At 39.2% G+C, this 19,308-nt stretch overlaps 1 protein-coding gene across 2 annotated transcripts in view; it reads left to right on the forward strand.

Annotated features, from left to right (window-relative positions):
- The first annotated feature begins 397 nt into the window (after positions 1-397).
- The window catches only part of LOC146494486 (acid-sensing ion channel 1-like), a 70,475-nt gene continuing 51,564 nt past the window's right edge, over positions 398-19,308 (forward strand). Inside the window, exons 1-2 of one of the 2 annotated variants that reach the window (XM_085145266.1) lie at positions 398-4,916; positions 10,719-10,914. In XM_085145266.1, the coding sequence (XP_085001392.1) occupies positions 4,555-4,916; positions 10,719-10,914 (558 nt within the window). In that variant the 5' untranslated portion in view covers positions 398-4,554. The remainder of the gene's footprint in view (positions 4,917-10,718; positions 10,915-19,308) is intronic. The other variant, XM_085145267.1, reaches the window with a different exon arrangement.

Raw genomic sequence — 19,308 nt, forward strand, 5'->3', positions numbered from 1 at the left:
CACCGGCAGATAGAGGAGGTGGCTGATATCCAGAAATCCTACCAGTGGCTGGACAAAGCTGGACTAAAAGACAGCACAGAGGTACTAATCATGGCAGCACAAGAACAAGCTCTGAGTACAAGATCCATAGAGGCTGGGGTCTATCACACCAGGCAAGACCCCAGGTGCAGGCTGTGTAAAGATGCCCCAGAGACAATCCAGCACATAACAGCAGGGTGCAAGATGCTAGCAGGCAAGGCATACATGGAACGCCATAACCAAGTGGTTATGGCGTATATATATATATATATATATATATATATATATATATATATATATATATATATATTTAATTCAATACACATTCTGCAACACATAAAACTGTTTATGTAGCATTTGAGATAAGAACTGCCCCAAGGCACAGTGCTGAATGTCACAGGACATTTAATGTCAGAGATGAGGACTTTTTCTTCTCATGCTGAGGTATTTAGGGAGCGCAATGCATCTTTCATGACATGTGATAAATATTTTGTGATATTAACAAAGCTTGATTCAGCCGTGTTGCACAGCCGGATCTATTTTTCACGCCAACATCCAGCTGAGGATAAAATGTCATTGTTTATTCATGGGTCCAATCTAAACGTGGCACATATCATTATTTTTCCTTCCTGTGTAGCTCATAATGATCCTGTTTTGGGGAGAGTCTCCTTGGGCCAGCTCTGTACCCTTCCACATCTTTAGACTGTCTAATAAAAGATGCTTTTGAGTTTCATCTTAATTTCACCTCTGTTTTGTTTTTATTTTTTAATGTTGCATCTTTGGAGATCACCAGTATTATTATGAAAGTAGAATATTAAATTGCTGGAGTATTTATTTAATGTATTGCACTTTATTGTATTGTTTTGTATGGTCTGTTTAGTTCCAAATACCACTGAAATTGACTTTCTTTATTGCGTTTTTGGCCTCGAAACTCAGCAATCTTTCTAAATCTTTATGTCTGTATTTCAGTCCTTGTAATGTACCCCACTATATCCTTATCCCCTACAGGAATAACAGGCTCTTTTCTCTCTGAGGCTGCAGTCAAACAAAAGAACTGCTCATGTTTTTTATAATTCATATGAGGAGTAATATGACTTTAATCCTGGTGTTGGGATTGTCTGTGTAAGGAATGAACCTGTGGAAAATTTAGTTTTCTCCTTTGGGTGCTGAAATTATTTTCTTTGAATTTGACTTTAAATTACAGAGGGTGAGTGAAGTCATCTGCGATGTGAGAGTCTGTCCTCTTTAAAAATGCAATAACGTACATGGCGTTAACCATCACCTTCTAGGTTGATATTATAAAGGTGGAAATCTGAATATCTTTGCAGATTCAAATCACTTTGTTCCTTTAACTTCAAAGATTCACTGATTATGCAGTTCCCTCCCCTTTTTTCTCCCAAACTTTTTCTTCTTTTAGAGTTCAAAGGAACTTCAGTACACATAAGGAATCTCTTCCCTTAAGCTGGAAGATGTAGCTCCTATAACAAAAAACAGTCAAAGCACCCAAATAGTTTCTGTTTAACAGGAAATAATGTTCTCTGAAAACCTTCTGCCAAATTGGCTTTTCACTATTCTCTCATTCATTTGGATTTTGCCTGACAAATATAGGTCCGGTATTTACTTTCTTTCAGCTCAGCTTGAATACGTAAATGAGTTAGTCTTGCTCTTTTGATCTGACATTTGATTCTAAACAATTACAGTGGGAAGTTTACAACTTTTTCTTTTGACTCCCATTCTGTGGGAAAAGTTAGGTTGTACTGTATTGTGTAGACTCACAGCTTAGAGCAGGGGTGTCAAACTCAAATACACAGTGGGCCAAAATTCAAAACTGGAGCAAAGTTGTGGGCTAACATTAATATTTATTGAAATATATTTATTCCTCCAGATACAAGAATGAAACACGTTTTGCTGAAAAACTGAATATGGAACAAGCAAAGCTTAATACTAAACAATATATACATTAGCTGTATAATACCAGTAGGCCAGCTCTAATAGTAATTTGGTATGGCTTCGCTGGCCAAATGTAATTAGGCTGTGGGCCAAATTTGGCCCACGGGCCAGAGTTTGACACCTATGGCTTAGAGCATCCCTTTTAGCTAGCAGATGATCAGTTCTTAATACAACGCAACTGTCACAAAGCTAGAAGAAAACAAAAAACACAGACAGACAGACAGATGGATGCTGCCATAATATCTCAATAGAATTTTTTTCATCCAAATGACAGAATGAAGACTCATTTTGTCAGTTTTACTATTATACACCTTTCAAGTTTTCCAAATGGGCTTATTGTGTAAGAAGCTAATTATTCCAAATTGTCTTCACCAATCAGGCAAAATGTTACAATCCCTGACAGGTGCTAATAATAACTCTGATTATCTCTCTGCAGTGGCACCTGCCATGGAGAGTCATGTATTTAGTAGCAAGTGAACACTCAGTTCTTGAAGTTAATGCTCTGCAAAAAGGTAAAATGAGCAAATGCAAGAATCTGTGAAGTGCTGACAAACAAGGGACAAACTGTGACAGCTGGATGACTCGGCCAGAGAGTTTCTAAAAAAAAGCATGTTTTGGGGATTTTGAGTGTTCTCGCATGTATGCACCAGTTCGAACCAAAGTCCTTCAAAAAGGACTTTTAATAATGTGTCTGGTGGGAGGCATGCAAGTGGTCCGAGGAGACAGTGAGTGAACCAGTGGCATGGGAGTTTTAATTAGGAGTCATGCCACTCCTGAGTTAGCTTGTTCTAGAAAAAGTGAGAAAATAAGGATTTGTTTTGGTTCTTAGCAAAATAGAGTCATTCGGGTGATACTAGCAGTACAACATAATACTTTTGTTTCAAACACATTCATGGATAGAGCCTGATCAGCGCTCTGTGTATAGCTTATTTAGTGAGTCAATACAGTTGCAGTACACATTTAAAAATTTACAGTTTTACAACTGTTTATTTCGGTCCTGCTATCTTGGATTGCTAACTTGGGGTACTTTGGTCTGCTGCAACTTTCTGATTTGCAAGTCCAAGTTGAGGGGGCGTTCCACATAAAAAGGATTCTGCGTAGAAACTCTGAATTGAATTGACAACTTATTCAGGAAGAAACTATTATTAAATCCCTCATTTATACAGGTAATCTTATGTGAACGAAAAAACATACAAAAATTGAGTCAGCCACATAAACCAACACATATTACAACGCACTTACTGCATCTCCCTTAGATAAAACAAAGGGGGTTGAAAAAAGTTGATTTTTTTCGGTTACTCAAGCTGGTTGTTAAGTATTTAGAAACGTGTTAGTTTAACTCAGCAACGTAAAGTAAAATAAAATTCCTAGACACAAAAACAAGTTTTGTCCGTTACTTTGTTTGTCTAAGAGCCAGGACAAAATAAAAATGAAAACGCACAGTTCTTTTTGGTGACACAGTCACTGACTTAAATATATGCCAAGTAGCTGTTCTTATATGCCCAGTGAATCACCAAAGCCTCATTTAAGCCCCGAGGCAAGTTTGAAAATGTCCGGGGTTGTATATTTTAAGGATGGTGATATCCTTTGATCATTTTAGACCAAAGTTAACAATCTGTATAGATGACTTGCTCAATATTCTATTGAATCCCTGAAATATCGACTGGGTGTAAATCACTGATTAAATTATATTTTTAAATAAATATATCCCAAGATAACAAATCCACTTTAATCTGCACAGTCTCTGAAATCCCACCTCTCGCTCTTCCTCTCTTTTTTTTTTCTTCCTCCCGGCTGCCAGCTTGTGTAGTGCTGATATATAAAAAACAACTGGAGTAACTAACTCGCAGGTGAACAGCAGAGCTTCAGTCCACTGCTGCTTGCAGACAGACATAAACGAGCGCGCGGGGGGAGGAAACCTCACGACTCACCAGAACAACCAACCGTCTGACTCCTAAACAGGTTTTCAGATTCCTGAGTAGTCGAAAAAAAAAAAATAATCTCCGGGTCTGACCTGAAAATCTGCGGACTGACTGTAAGGGGCATGCGTGCAGCGCAGCTAGAGGAACTCTTTATGAACGGGCTGAAGTGCCAAGAAGGATTTCCATTTCTCCCACAGCTCCGGCTTTCTTCTCGCTGTCGCGCAGGAACGACGCGTGCTTCACTGGACTTATAATCGACCAGCGAATTTCCAGGCTGATGAAGCACTTTGTCATCCCTTATATTGTTCTTTGCTTTTCTGCATCCCAGCGAGAAACCTGCAAAACATCATTGTAGCGCAGCGGTGATGGACATTCGCTTTGGCGTCTCGGTTATGCACGCATTGGAATCATTGTGCTTTTTTTTCAAAGGCGCTACTTCTGCACACATCTCTCGCTCGCCTGACTTTCTTTAAAGCTTAAAATGTTTTGTCGGTGTGTATGAGCGATGGCGTCCGAACCGCACCAGGTGACGGAGAGGTTATCTGCACGTTTGGACCTGTTCGCGTGGATAATGAGAATTTATGCCACAGGTGAATGAATATTTTCTGTTTTGAAGCCGCTTTCTGACTCTGGCATACAACTCGAGAGGGCTGCACGGTGAACAATGGATCTCAAAGTGGAAACCGAAGAAATGGAGTCAAATCAACCTCCACCCATAGAAGTTTTTGCGCACAGCTCGACCCTACACGGAATCTCTCACATCTTCACGTACGAGCGGTTCTGCGTCAAACGCTGCCTGTGGCTCGTGTTTTTCTTGGGCTCTCTGACCTTCTTGCTGTACGTGTGCGTGGACCGGATCCACTTCTACCTCGAGTACCCTCACGTCACCAAACTGGATGAGGTCACGACCCCGATCATGACGTTCCCCGCCGTCACTTTCTGCAACCTGAACGCTTTCCGCTTCAGCCGCGTGACGCGCAACGACCTGTACCACGCAGGGGAGCTGCTGGCCCTTCTCAACCAAAGGTAGCTGTTAAAGAAAAGTTAATAGAGAGTGCTCCGAATTTAATTTCCAACTCCGCCTCCGCTACAGGAGAATTACTGCATTTAATATTGCCCTTTTAGCTGGGCATTTAAAACGCCCCATATTTTTACACAGGTGCAGTGATTAGCACTGATGCCTCATAAAAAGAAATTCCTGGGTTCGAACTCTGGAAGGGTGGAGTTTGGGTACTTTGACTTCCTCCCACACAAACGGGTACAAATGTGCAAAAACATGCACGCTAGGTTAATTGTGTGACTATGAGCTGTGCTACCTAGTGGCCTGTCCAGGGTGTATGACACTATTCCCCATGACAGCTGGGATAGGCACCAACCACCCACCAGGCGTACCTGCTTTTCACCTTATGATAGTAAAGTAATTCACACTTTCAAAGTTTAGATAAAACATTTAATGTTTTCATCAAACGTTGTTCCAGACTAATTAGCAAATTCTCTTTCAATATTATGTTTTTCGTCCATTTAGACACATTTTTAGAATAAATCATACATACTTCTAGGTGATATTTTCAATACAGGAATGTAATAGAGTGGTTGTATTTTGCAGCATTGTTACTAAAAGCTGGCAGAAGTCTAAGAAAGGAGAAAAATAAATTCCCTCCCACCTGATGAGCATGGCATATGCACTAAAATAGGGTTACGCTGACTTTTGGCTTCACTTGGGATTCCAAACCTGCTTTCCTGTGGAAAGAACTCTACTTAACCCACTATCCCACTATGTCTTACCACTTTCTACTACTCTATGACCTCTGTGGCCAAATTCTTGCATTACAGACTAGAGAAGGTGCAGTAGTCTAGTTACTTCTTAGATCACTTAAACTACAATGTGCTGAAAGGTTAATCTGGATTTTCTTTTAAAGTCCAGTGGCCCCACCTTCAAAGCATACCCCAGTTTTAAGCATAGGATTGAGTTCTTCATCCCCCACTGGCAGTTTGCACTCCTTTATCCAGCAAGCTCTAATAGTTCATACCTTGTTGAGTGATTCAGGGCTTGGAGAGAGCATGCTTGGTAGGCTTGAATTAATTAAGGCGTACTAATCAGAAAACTCCAGCCGCCTTGTTGGTGCAGCTGAAGGCTCTGGGTAATGGAGCTGGAAGCAGCGTCGTACTGTACAGGATGCACAGGAGGAAAAGATGTGGAAAGTCTGCTTCCTTTGATTGCAAGTGAAATGACAGACGCTGTGGGTATTTATTTATTTATTTATTTATTTTTTTGTCGTTCACATACTCACATCCTTCATGTCAGTGAAACCTCACCAAAAATTCTCCTCCTGCACATTAAATCTACTCAGTATATTTTAATGTTATATTACATGGAGGTGTTCAGAATGAATGCTGATTATCATCACGCACAGGGCTGTTGAAGAGGCAGGGAAGAACAAGAGGCTGTGTTAATCCTTGCTTAAGACGCTGTTTGATTGCTCTCCCTGTGGTGTTGTAATATTTTTTTTCTTCCAAATGTCAACAGAGGTAGCAATAATGCAACAATTAGCAAGATTTTGACATTCACTACAATCAGGGCTCAAGAGCATTTCAGGAGAGTTTGGACCGTTGTTTCACCCGAGTCATCAAAAACACAAGTGTCCTCCGATTATGTCAGGCTTGAACATGTTATCTGTTAAAGAGATCAAGGAGAAGACTCAGCATCTGGTGGATTTACTTTAACATGGAGATGAAGACAATTTCTATTCTAAATCTTTAACAGAAATCCCAGATTGAAGACTAAAATTAGCTTTGTTTTCCTGTGAGGCTGGTGTGGCTGATAATTAACACTTGCCATCTGGATTTTTCTACATCAATTCATCTCCTAATCCCACATTTCAAGGCAGTAGTTCACAAAGAATTTTTTGTCAAAGTTGGCCACCAAACCAGAAAGGGGTTGAATTTCCTTCTAAGTTTCTTTCCTTGTGTACTTATCTCAACTCTTACACTCTGAAGTAGGTTTAGTGCTCATTATCCTGCCTCCCTTGGCAAGGTAGAGAGGCGATGCAACAGCACACTTAGCTGTTATACCTCAGCCAGAAATGAAAGTGCTCGTGGCATGAAATCCATTTAAGATTGTTCTCCACCTACTTCCCATGTTTGGAGTCACTGGTCTGGGAAATGTCTTGTGGCATGATATTTAAGCTGTGCACATACTGAAGTGTCAGTCTCTGCTGATCCTGTCGGCTTGTACTTCTGGGATTTTATCTCATAAGTGCCTTCTTGGCAGGTCTGTCCACAATACAAACAGCAGGGAGTCAATGGCTCTCCTCAATTAAGTTCACTTTCAATCAAACAAAAGCGCTCCCTGCCCCATCTTAATAAGGTTAGGCTCTTCTTAATGTCTAAAATCTGTGAACTGATTTTTAAAGCAGAATGAGGCTAGTTGTTATTGATCTGTTGTTTTGATGATTTCACTTGGTTGGATCCCCTTTTGCCTTCTGCAAAATGGGAAAAAAAAAAAAGCATTTACTGCACCCTATGTTTTTATAAGAAATTTTAATAGCTTGACATAATTGCACATTACCGACTCCATTCTTAAAGTAAGCAGCCACTGGATCTCATTCTTATTCATGTTGCACATAAAACACGTGGTGTGTATTAATTGTATTTGCCACAATAAAAGACCATATTCACAGTACATTCATATGAGAAATTTCTAAAAAAAAATCCTTTCATTTGAAGCAGCGTTTGAGGTGGGGTGAGATGGGGGGCTGGAGTAGTCTGCTCTTTGGTGAGTCCATTAAAATGGTGACATTTTTAATAATAGCTCAGTGGGAGATCACAGCAAGGCTGGAGAGCGGCTGCATTTACAGCTATTCTGCTCACTTTTAATACAAGGCAGCGTGGTCAGATTTTTGTGAGCTCCATTAAATGAAAGTAAATTTCCCAGTGCTACCGATAATGCTGCGTATGATGTGGGTTGTCTGGCTCCCCACTATGTTACACATAGGCCTTTATAGTTAAGAGTCTGTCAGGAGAAACAGACGAAACCAACAGAAATGTAACTGAATGCCAAGCTATCAGTGAGGCAGAGCTATGTTAAACATCATACATGATATTACAGCTGAGAAACTCTCATTAATATGGGTATTAAATGCTAAAACACAGACATAATTAAGCTTTTTGATTTTTTTTTTCTGTTTAATATACTATCTTCTGCTTTTAATGTTCCCAGTGTCTCCTGTTTCCCCGTCTTTGCCTCTCTCTTTCTTGTTTCTATGCTCGTACCTTAGTTTATCATTTATTTATTTATCACTTCCTTGCCTGCATCTTCGCTTTCTGCCTTCTCACTGATTCCTTGATTGTTTCAGCATGTGTCTTGTCTTCTGCTGTCTGATTTCCTTCCCCTGTGACTGTCTGTCCTGCTTTGATCGTTTCCTCATGTGCGTACTTGTTTAAGCAGCTTTTTGTGCATATGTAGTCTTATCTTTACCTTTTGTTCATTGTCAGATTGTTTTTATGGGAAAAGAGTTAGCTTTTTATTATTTACTGTACTTTTCCTTAGCATCCTGTGAAGGTCCCCACCATTAGCAACTATACAGATATCAATTGTGGCCACTCTAGGGTCAGTTAGTGGATGCTACTTTATTAATATTCCAAGATGGCTACAATAACTATGCAAACTTTTTGATGTTAAGCTTGTTAGCTAGCTGACATTTGATAACTTAACTAAAATGCGTATTTGATAATTGAACGAAGCGCACAGACAAAGATTCAGAAGGTAAACGGACAATCTGATAAAAGGACAAAACTATGCACTTACTGGCTAAGTACCTGCTAAAGCGAGCAAGAAAAGTGAGTTAAAAGTTCAAAAGTGGCGTTTGTTGGTGGTGCCACACAAGCTAGTCTGGGTTTTTGAGAAGCTGTTGATCTGCTGTTTTTTTTTTTTTTTCCCCAACAGAAGCATCTTCAGGTTTTACAGAGAATGGTCCCCTCCCAAAAAAGTATAAAATATCCATTGAATGGGAGTGCTTTGGGAGAAAATGAATTCCTAATGCCAGAGATTAGTGGAGACTAGTCAAAATGTTTCCAGCTGTTAGGAAAGCAACAGTAACTCAAATAACCACTATTCAGAAGAGTATCTCTGCGAGTACATTAAGTCAAACCTTGAAAGATATGGGCTACAGTAGCAGCAGATTACACTGGGTGTTACTAATGTCAGATAGAAACAGGAAATGGAGGCGACAGCTCACCTGTGCTCTGTTGTGGTCTGATGAGTCTCGAGTTCTGCTGGAACTCAGATGGTAGAGTCAGCATGAAAGCATGGATCCATCCTGCCTTGTACCAGTGGTGCTTGGTGGTGTGCCCCTTAGTGGCAGTTGATCATTGTTCAAATGCTTCAGCCTACAGCCACGGTTGCTGCTGACCATGTCCGTTCCACTACGACCACAGTGTACACATCTTCTTGATGGCTGCTTCCAACAGGATAACGCACCAGAACTCAGATCACATCAAATGTTGTCCACAGTCACCAAAATCAAGAGTGTCTTTGGGATGTGGGTAGAACGGGTGATTTGCATCATGAATGTGCAGCCAGCAAATCTGCAGCAACTGTGTGATGCCATCTTGTCAACATGGATCAAAATCTCAGAATTTTTCCTGCACCTTGCTGAATCTGTGCCATAATAATTTAAGGCACTTTTTAAGACAAGAAAGAGTGCACCCTGGTACCAGCAAGGTGTAGCTAATGAATTGTCTGGTGTGTATGTGTGTATGCACACTTAGAGGGCTGATTTCAGAAACAGAGACACAATTAAGGTGGACCAGAGGGCTCAGGAGCAAAAGCATGAAGATACACAGAACGAGACTTCAAAGTAAAACCGGAAATAACAAATAGCTTACACTGATGGGGAAGCACAGAAGGAAGGAGAAAATTCAGCAAAAGGACCAGAAACCAGCACATATAACAGGGACCATGACTGTATTTGAGTATGTTCATGAACTGCTAGCTGGAGAATGCTCTCTGGGATGTGGGTGCACATGTTTCTTTGCTAATGTCCATAATCTAAGTAACAAAACTAAGTTTTGTTGATTGATGAAACAAAAATGAGCTTCTGTCAAAATGATAGAAAGAGCACCATGTGAAGCAAAAAGCCATCACGTCTCCCACCATAATGTCTCATCTTTCAAACACGGTGGTAATTCTGTTATGGCTTCCTCTACCAGCTGAACTGTGACCCAGAAACATATTAATGATTCCATTGTTCTGAAAAATTCCCTTTTTTCACCATACCTCTGCCATGGATTTAAAAGATTTAGTTACTCTTACTTCTGAAGGAGACAGCTTAAAAATGCACATGAAAGTTTAACCAAATGTTCTGACAGGCAAAATAATCCAGTCAACATAAGGTTGGTTCAAATTGAAATACCATGCAGCCTGGAACTGTTGCAGTGAAGGGACTACTGGATTAATGGTCTTGTACAGCTCCTGTCTCAACTTTATATAAAATAAAGCTTTACACTTTGGTAGTCCTTGTCATCTGAGAGGTGGAAAATGCCACAGAAAAACCATCTTGTACATTTTTATTGTCTGGTTTTCGCACCTTATGATTCATTGTGCAGTATTATTTTTAGGTTGAGGAGAGTTCACTGGTATAGACGCTCATAAATTTTCTTGGAAGTGTACAAAAAAAACCCCTACAAAGTCTATGATAAGGGAGCGATTGTTAACTGCTGGGATGTGCTGCTCAAGCAAGCGCCTGAGTCCATACCAAACTACGAGACATGAAATGTGCAATTGCTGAAACATTTCTATGAACTCTCCTTCTCTATCTGATTTCAAAGGTATGAGATCAGAGACATGCACCTGGTGGAGGAGAGCGTTCTGGAGAGTCTCAAGGTCAAAGCCGACTTCCACAACTTTAAACCGCGACCCTTCAACATGCGGGAATTCTATGACCGCACCGGCCACGATATCAGTGACATGCTGCTCTCCTGCCACTTCCACGGCACCGAGTGCAGAGCAGAGGACTTCAAAGTGGTAAGTCATTGCTCCAGAAGATTTGATCAGAAGATTATTAAAGGATTACGCTCAAGTCACATTGTTTCTATAATTGCTAGTGTGCAACAACCGAGCTGTAATTATAGCTGGGAATTTTTCTGAAACCTCTCATATATCTGACAGAAGAACTGTCTGCAGAGCCGTGAACAAACATTGACGTTTCATGTCAGCCCAGGCTTTTTCGAAGCTGAAATTTAATTGATAGAGTGCTTTGTTAAACAGGCTGTGACAAAACAGAGATAAAAATTACTGTGTTAAACTTTAAAAAAAAAAAATCCTGAGTACATTTTGATGGGCATGCCTGCTGACCCAAGTGGTTCCCATACTGAGTCATCAGCAGTTCTGCACACTCATCCATACATGCATATTACAGTATGCAGTGCACTACACTCAGTGTCAACAAATTTCACAACTTTAAATGGTAACTGTGCATGGGATGATCACTCACGTTTGCACTTCTTTATATTTTGTCAGGAAAATGTGAAATGAAACATGTGCAAGCATGCAAAGAGTTTGTACAATTCTAACAAGCTTAGAAGGCTTTCGTTGGTATGAACACCTTTACTTTTCAACACAGCCTGAAGTCTTTTAGGCAAGCTTTCATGTAATTTCTTTAAGTAGCCTTCAGGAATATTCTCTAGGCTTCTTGAAGGACATTTAAAGCCTTTCTTTGGATGTTGGCTGCCTTTTCTTTTGTTTTCTGTCAAGATGATAATGCTGAGGTCTGAGCTCGGAAGAGGCCAGTCCATGACTGATGGTGTGTGTTTGTGCTTTATTTCTATCCAGGTATGCCTTTACTGCATTGGTAGTGTGTTTGGTATTAAAGCTGTAAGTGTTACCTGAAGTGCTGGTATAGCTCAGCAGGGGTCCGGATGTGATTTCACCCTGGGCTGTTTCCTCTCTGTTGTTTCCCACACTCTCTTCCTCCTTTCGTGTCTACTCTACTCTGCTACTGAAAAATAATAAAGGAAAAAAAACACTTAAAATTGGTTGATACATTAAAAAAGAAGGAGGAGGAGAAGCTGTTGCCAATCAGATGTTTTCCAGATTGTATTGCATGGTGGATCAAAATTGGCTGGTACTTTCTTCTGTTCCCAATTCCATCAATTTGGAAAAAAATTCCCAACACTCCTTGCTGAAATGCAACGGCAAACCATAACAGAGCCTCCACCGTGTTTTATAGATGGCTGCAGACACTCACTGTTGTACCTCACTCCTGAACAACTACTCTTCCTCTTTGCTATCTTTGCCTTTATTTTATTTTTTTTGGACAGTCAACTAAACAAATGGGAACAAATGGTGTTTTCTGCAACAAGCTGCAACACTGGCTCATCCCTTGAGTTATGTGCTTTTTTGGGATTGAATGATTTATACTGTTTTGACAGAGCCCCTATTTTGTTTATCCTATATTAAAGTACAGAGGATGCGGTGTCAAGCATTAGCTGTCTTTCTTTTATGGCTCCAGTTGTTATGTTGGCAAATAACCAGACTGATAAAAGTCACCAACCAGGGACTGAGATCATGACGCGGAGTTGTGTTAGCTGCGCTCGAATCCCAGATGGGAATGAGCAACAGCTGAAGTCAGCACCTCGGGTAGTTAATTACTGTGTAGCCAATGAAACTAATGAAATTGCAAACCATTAATCATATCTGCACACACAGATACTGAACCAATCAAATGCAACACTGACAGTCAGAACAAACACCTTGTGGTGTAAAGCCATCATTACAGAGATCAACATGAAAATAAAGCTTTTGATAAAATAACCAGCTTTATACTGTAAGATTTAGATCAATTCTAAAATATATATATTTTAAAGCACATTAAAGACAACACACAGTTGTAACACTCATAGTATTGTCTGGTTGAAAGAGTGATGAACACCACCAATCAAAGAATGAGCAAACATGGAAGCGAGCTGAAAGGAAGCACGTGTGGTTTTCTGACCAGAGGAGACCTGCTGCGTTTGCTCTGTGGGTGCTGCTGGTTTGAACTGAAACCTCCTCTGGTGAAAATTTCCCACAGTACGTGTTGTTGTATGGGCATGTACGCCATTTCTTTTAATCCCAAGTGCACGTAGATGTTTAAAACCCCATTTTCACTTCTGTGAGTCTTCCGTGTCTTCCAACAAGTTCTTGTTAAAGTAAATGATCAAACATTGTTTTGAGCTTTTTAGTTATTTCGCTTGAATCCCTTCAGCTTTTAAAATAAATGTTCGCGTCTACCTTTTTAAAATAAAAATTGTTTTTAGTGTTTTTAATTTTATCCTTTAAACAAGGAAAGGGAGGCATTATTTGGAAATGTGTTGTATATTTTTACCCCAGGAAGACTAGATGTGCTTTGTGTTTATAGCTAAAGGGGATCCTAATAAATAAAAGAAACCAGTAAACAATGTGCACAGATGTCCTTGTGGAGAATGGATGTGAAATAATGCACTGGAGCTGGCAAAATTTGTTTAAGCAGTCCACTGACATTATATATGTCTGCCTGACTGACTGGAAAAGTAAGTTTCCCCTGCAGCACAGGAGCAGAGCTGCCCGACTGTAATGTCTCTGCTATAAAACCTTCTGCTGAGGCCGGCCCACCCAAACGCTGTAGCCAGAAGTCACTGGCAGCAGACATGGTTTTTAATTTGGAGCTGAACATTGATCATTCGAAACGGCGAGCTCGCTGAGTAGATTGGATTAAGTTCAGTTGTAGTTGTTTTCCTAACAAGATTTACGTTTACTTTCTGTGAGCATCTCTGTTACTATCTGGCAGATATTATTCACGGGAGCACGAGTCGTCAAAGAGTTTTTACCTCGATCTAACCAGCAGATTTGAGGAAGAACAAGCGTGCATGTGCAGTCCGAAGAGATTAAAGGAGGAATATAATGACACATGCATTCATCCACAATGACACCAGAGAGGAGCTCTTAAAGCTGCCGCTTAGTGTAGCAGCTGCACTGGAGTAGCTTTGAAGTGATATTTCTGCTTATGGGCAATTTAGCCATTTTTCCTGCTAAACCAATAAAAGCAAAGCAACTGGGTGCCTTTTTTTCTCCACATGTAGTTGGAAGCAGCGCTACTAGAGTGTCTTTTTTAAAAAACAGACATGCCTGGTAGCAAGTCGCAGCAGCTCTGATCTATTTTCATCTCCCCTCTTTTCTTTCTACCATCTACCATCTTCAAATTTAAAAAAAACAAAACCTCTTAGATCTCTGCATGGTCAGAGCAGTCACAGCTCTCCTTACTTGCACTAGAGTAGTTAGTAGATCTTCTAAAGCAAGCTTCTGGGTTGTTTCTCACTCCAGACTTAAAACAAAAAGAGCCTGTACCTTTAAGATTGTGGCTGCTAAACCTCTGATTTCATATTTCATTTTCCACACCCACACTATTTGTATTGTGCATCAAGTCTAGTTTATCGATATAGCCCAAATGACAAATTGCCTTAATTAAAGGACTTTACATGCAGCATATGACAACTGATATTTTAGCCCCTCACTTTGGTGTCTGTTTCTTTTTTATTGAGACACTTTGAGTAGTGTCCTCCCTATTTCAATAAATTTTATTGCTTTGGGGTTTGTTTGTTTTTTGTTTGGTTGTTGTTGTTTTTTTTTTACCTTTTTATAGTGGTGAGATTTAAAGGGACAGGTGTGTTAAGGAAATAAGAAGTCTCTTTGTCATGCTGTGCAATCAAGCTTGGAATTAAATGTGGATTAATTATACTGGTATTATAAATAGTTGTTCAAAGAGGTCACACTTAAAGGCACACTCACAATAGTCCTTTCACACTTTTCTACAATAGGGGTCAAATAAATGATTTTATGAATATGTATTGGTTTGTGGTGAGTGCTCCCCACTCATAGGTGAGAGGTTCTGGATTTAGATCTGAGGTGTGTGGAGTGTGCGTTATTCTCCCTACACATGTGTGGGTTTGCTCCAGTTTACAGTCCAAAGACCTGTCTGTTAGGTCAACTAGTGACTGGCAATGGGCCGTGGGCGTGCATGATTGTCTCTCTGCGTTAGCTCGCTGATGGTCTGGTGACTTGACCAGTGTGTAGACCAACTCTTGCTCAAAACAGCCTTTTGCAGCCCTTTGCAAGCCTAGCTTGATAAGCAACAAATGGAAAATGGATGTTTAATACTGTCAAAGGAGCTTGCAAAGAAAAGCGTCTGGACTTCTTTAAGTTGCCTGAAGACGTTTCACCTCTCATCCGAGAAGCTTCTTCAGTTCTAAGGTCAAATGGTGGGGAGTCCCAGATTTAAACCTAGTGGGAGTATCCCCCCAAAGAGGGACAAAGGGACCCCCTGATGATCCTCTAATCGCCTGAGCCAAGGTGTGAAAATGGGTGTGGGTCCCAATCAGCCAGGGTTTCGGGTGAGCTCATTGTGAAACCTGGCCCCACCAGGTGGGGACTCCCCACCATTTGACCTTAGAACTGAAGACGCTTCTCGGATGAGAGGTGAAACGTCTTCAAGCAACTTAAAGAAGTCCAGACGCTTTTCTTTGCAAGCTCCTTTGACTATGATGACCTGGATGACTGAGAACCTTCACAGACAATGTTTAATACTCTTGTAATGAGGAGTCGCATATTTGTAGCTTAATCGCTGCTACTTATGCTAAGACACACAGTTGTATGCTAGATGACAAAAATGTGATTAATGAGGAACTTCACTGAACATCATTCAATTCATTAAATTGTAGGGCTGAGTTGTTAGTGGGAAATGTTTCTCCTCAATCCAACACAATAAATTGTGTGAAGAGAGAGAAATTCTCTTTGAATACCTAAAGAGATGAGCTATTTGACCTTACAGGTACAGCCTTAAGTTAACTTGCATGAAAAAACTCTAAACTATAATATATATATGTGTTCCTAGGGCATTCAAATCAGGACTATGAAATAACAGCTGTGGGGCAGCACACTAATGCAGCCAGAGTTTTAAAAAAAACATTAAGAGGGTGAAATTACTTAGTTTATTATTTTATTATAATGCCCATTTCCTCTGTATTAGGTCCATCAGTCCAACAACAGTTACATTCTCCACACTGCTGCTGTTCTCCATTTAACATAAATTATATTTTCATATTCTTAGTCCCCTGATTTAAAGCTTCTATTGTTTTTTCCACATTAAAAGGAAGCCTGCAAGACTGTTAATGTGAAACTTTCCTTGATGGAAACTGGCATTATACCGAATTTAATGAGACAACAATGACTTTATATTAACTGGAGAACTGAGAAAATGAAGACTTAAGGTCTTTTTCTCTTTCAAATGAAAACCTGACTTCTACCTCATTATTACTGCAGAGCACTAATTATTTCTGCACATATGCAGAATATTTAAATAGCAATTTAGATGCTACACAAATTGTATTAGTATTTTGATGTGCTATATCCTTTCTAAAGCCAGTGCTTCATTTCCTTAATCTTTTATCTCTGTTGTATTCTGTTATTTTAATTAATTCTTTATCTGTTTCCTGGACTCTTTAGACTGTTTCTTTTGCTCTGCGTGACAGTAATTTCCTGTCTAAACAGTGATTTCTCTCTCCTTTAAAAATGCTTTAAGGGGGATGTCATTTTGGGCTCTGTATTTTTATTCTTGAGCCCTGACAGAGAAGCTTTGCATGGTTCTCAGTTCAAAATGATCTTTAATGTCAGATCTTGTTCATAGGCATAAGTTTGTGCTGAACATTGGGGTTGTCAAGATCTCTGTCTAAATAAATAAATGAATAAATCTGGGTAAATTCCCAGATGATTAAACATGCAACTATTTTGCTGGTAATAACTGAAATGAGTAAAGAAAATCAACAGCCTGTTTATGCAAGATAATTCATAATTTTATTGGGGGGTTATATTGGCTAGGTCTGATTATTGGGTTTTATTATTATATTCCTGTAAATTACGCCCCTGATCTTTGTACATACCCTCAGTTCATACTCTTTTCTGGCTCTCCTTTCCCCTTTTTAAGCAGAAGAATGTAACTTTCGTGGTCACAGCAAGATTCAGAGATGATTTTATTAGGTATAGTCCCTCCCTATGACAACATACAGAGTGACCAGTAAGGGGGGGGGGGGACATTTCATACAGTAGTCTGTAACCTGACGTCATTGATGATAAGGTTTATTTGCTTGCATTATTATGTCAGACTTTGGCAGTATTTAATCTGAACATCTACTGTTATAATATTGTGTGCAAAGTGCTTATATTAACTATCTAAAATATTTCCTGTCTTGTTTTTATGGCATCTGTAAAAAACTTGTTTCTGTATGCACATTTTTATACTTCTACTATATTTTTATAATTTGAGCCGGCACACAAGACTTCACTGAGAAATCAAAAGTTAATCAAGCACAACATTCAACCACTAAAACATTTTTTTTTTTGCTTTTCAATAATGCAAGTAAATAACTAATTTGGCATTTTAATTAAAAATACTAATGTTACTAATGTGCTGAATTATGAATGATTTTGGTAATTACCAGTACTGTTAGGGCATCTATGGCATAAACATTACATTGAGTGCTGGTCTAATAATGTATGAATGGCAAACAACAAACAAAAACAGGACAAGAATAAGAAGTTCCCTTTGGCATTAATGTACATATGTGTGTGAAACCTGTTGACTTTTTATAGGTTTAGGTTGAGGCCACCTGGAAACAAATCTTCATATATAGTTGAAAAAATAGTTGAAAATTATTGAAAAAATAAACTTATTTGAATTTTGAGGGTTTTTTTATTTTATTATTATTTTTTATTATCAGGCCATTATTAAAAAGTCATTTGATCCTTGCCATGTCTTTAACTTAGGTAAATACAATCTTAAATGTCATATGTCATATCATTAATTGTTTAAGAAAAACAAAATGCAAAATCCTGTGAAAAACATAAGAATAACTTCACTGCTTCCATAGGAATTAAGGGGGTAAGTAACGCCTAAGTGCTGCTAATCAAATGCATTGGATTAATCGATCACCTCTATAAAAGAAGACGTTTTGATGGTCTGGCACATTCAGCTGTATGTTAACATGATGCCAATGTGGAAGGCCATCAGCAGTGCAATTCTGGCTGCCCACTGATCTGGGAAGGATTACGAGGTCATTTCCAAACAATTTGAAGTCCATCACTCTTTGGTGATTTTTTTTTTTAACAAATGGAAAACATTCAGTCTTCCTGGGAGTGGCTGTCCCAGCAAATTCAACTCAAGGCCAGATCAGGTAATGCTTAGGAAAACTGCAAAACAAACAAACAAACAACAAAACAAAAATAAACAGCTACTTCTCAGACATTACAGGCCTCAGTTAGCATTTAAAATTTTAAAGTTCATGTCATTATAATTAGAACAGTTTTGGTTTGTTTGGAGGGTTTGCCAAGTGAAAGCTTTTTCTTGGATGGCCACAAAGGACATTCTTTACAAAAAAAAAAAAATCAGTAATTAACTTCAGAACAAGGGTTAAACCTCCTAAAGAGAAAAATGAGCAGATTTGGGTTTTTTTAATATTCTGCTATAAGACAAGTTTCCCCACTTTTTCTCCCATTTGGTCAAAGAGCAAACAAAGCATATCAGCACATAACATCTGTTCATATACCTGCTGAGCACGATGAGCACGAGGGGTGATGATTTACCTGTACACACTGCAGTCACTGAGTCAATCCAGAGTTAAAAGTGGGGCCATCTGACCAACAAGTAAAGTTTGGTTAAAATGAGGTCATGCAGCAGGATAACGATCCAAGGCACAGCAGCAAATCTACAAAAGAATGGCTGAAAAAGAAAAGAATCAAGATGCCACAATGACCCAGTCAAAGTCCAGACTTCAACCTGACTGAGCTGCTGTGGCAGGACATTAACAGAGCTGTGTATAGATGAAAGCTTGCAAACTTCAATGAAGTAAAACAACATTGTAAAGAGTCAAACCTCCACAACAGTGATGTGCAAGAGTGATAACGTCATACAAAAAACAATTATTGTAAGTTATTGCTGCTAAAGGTCCTGAATCATGACATTTACTTCTGTATTTTGGCAACATTTATCTACAGTAGTCTTCAAAAGTCTTGAGCTTCCCCTCATTTCTTTATCTTTTGCAAGAAAAATGGTTTCAACACTCTTAAATTATGTAACCATACCAGAAAATGCTGCACAATAGGCAACAACATAAACACAGCACAGTATATGTCATGTATTGTTGTTGTTCTTAGGTCAAATTTAAATAATTTTAGACTCTGCTAAGGACCAGATGATTTTTTTATATGATGTCCTGTTAAGTAATAATCTTTACCCCTTGAGAGCCTGCTAGGAGTAACCCTTGAAGCTCTTTTCTGAACTGAATGATTTCTGTCATATTTCAGACCTGCTTATAGAGCAAAATAACTGGGTGTGCATCAGGAGTTTGTGAG

Source organism: Neolamprologus multifasciatus, chromosome 20, assembly GCF_963576455.1.
Source record: "Neolamprologus multifasciatus chromosome 20, fNeoMul1.2, whole genome shotgun sequence".
In the NCBI taxonomy this organism is placed as follows: Eukaryota; Metazoa; Chordata; class Actinopteri; order Cichliformes; family Cichlidae; genus Neolamprologus; species Neolamprologus multifasciatus.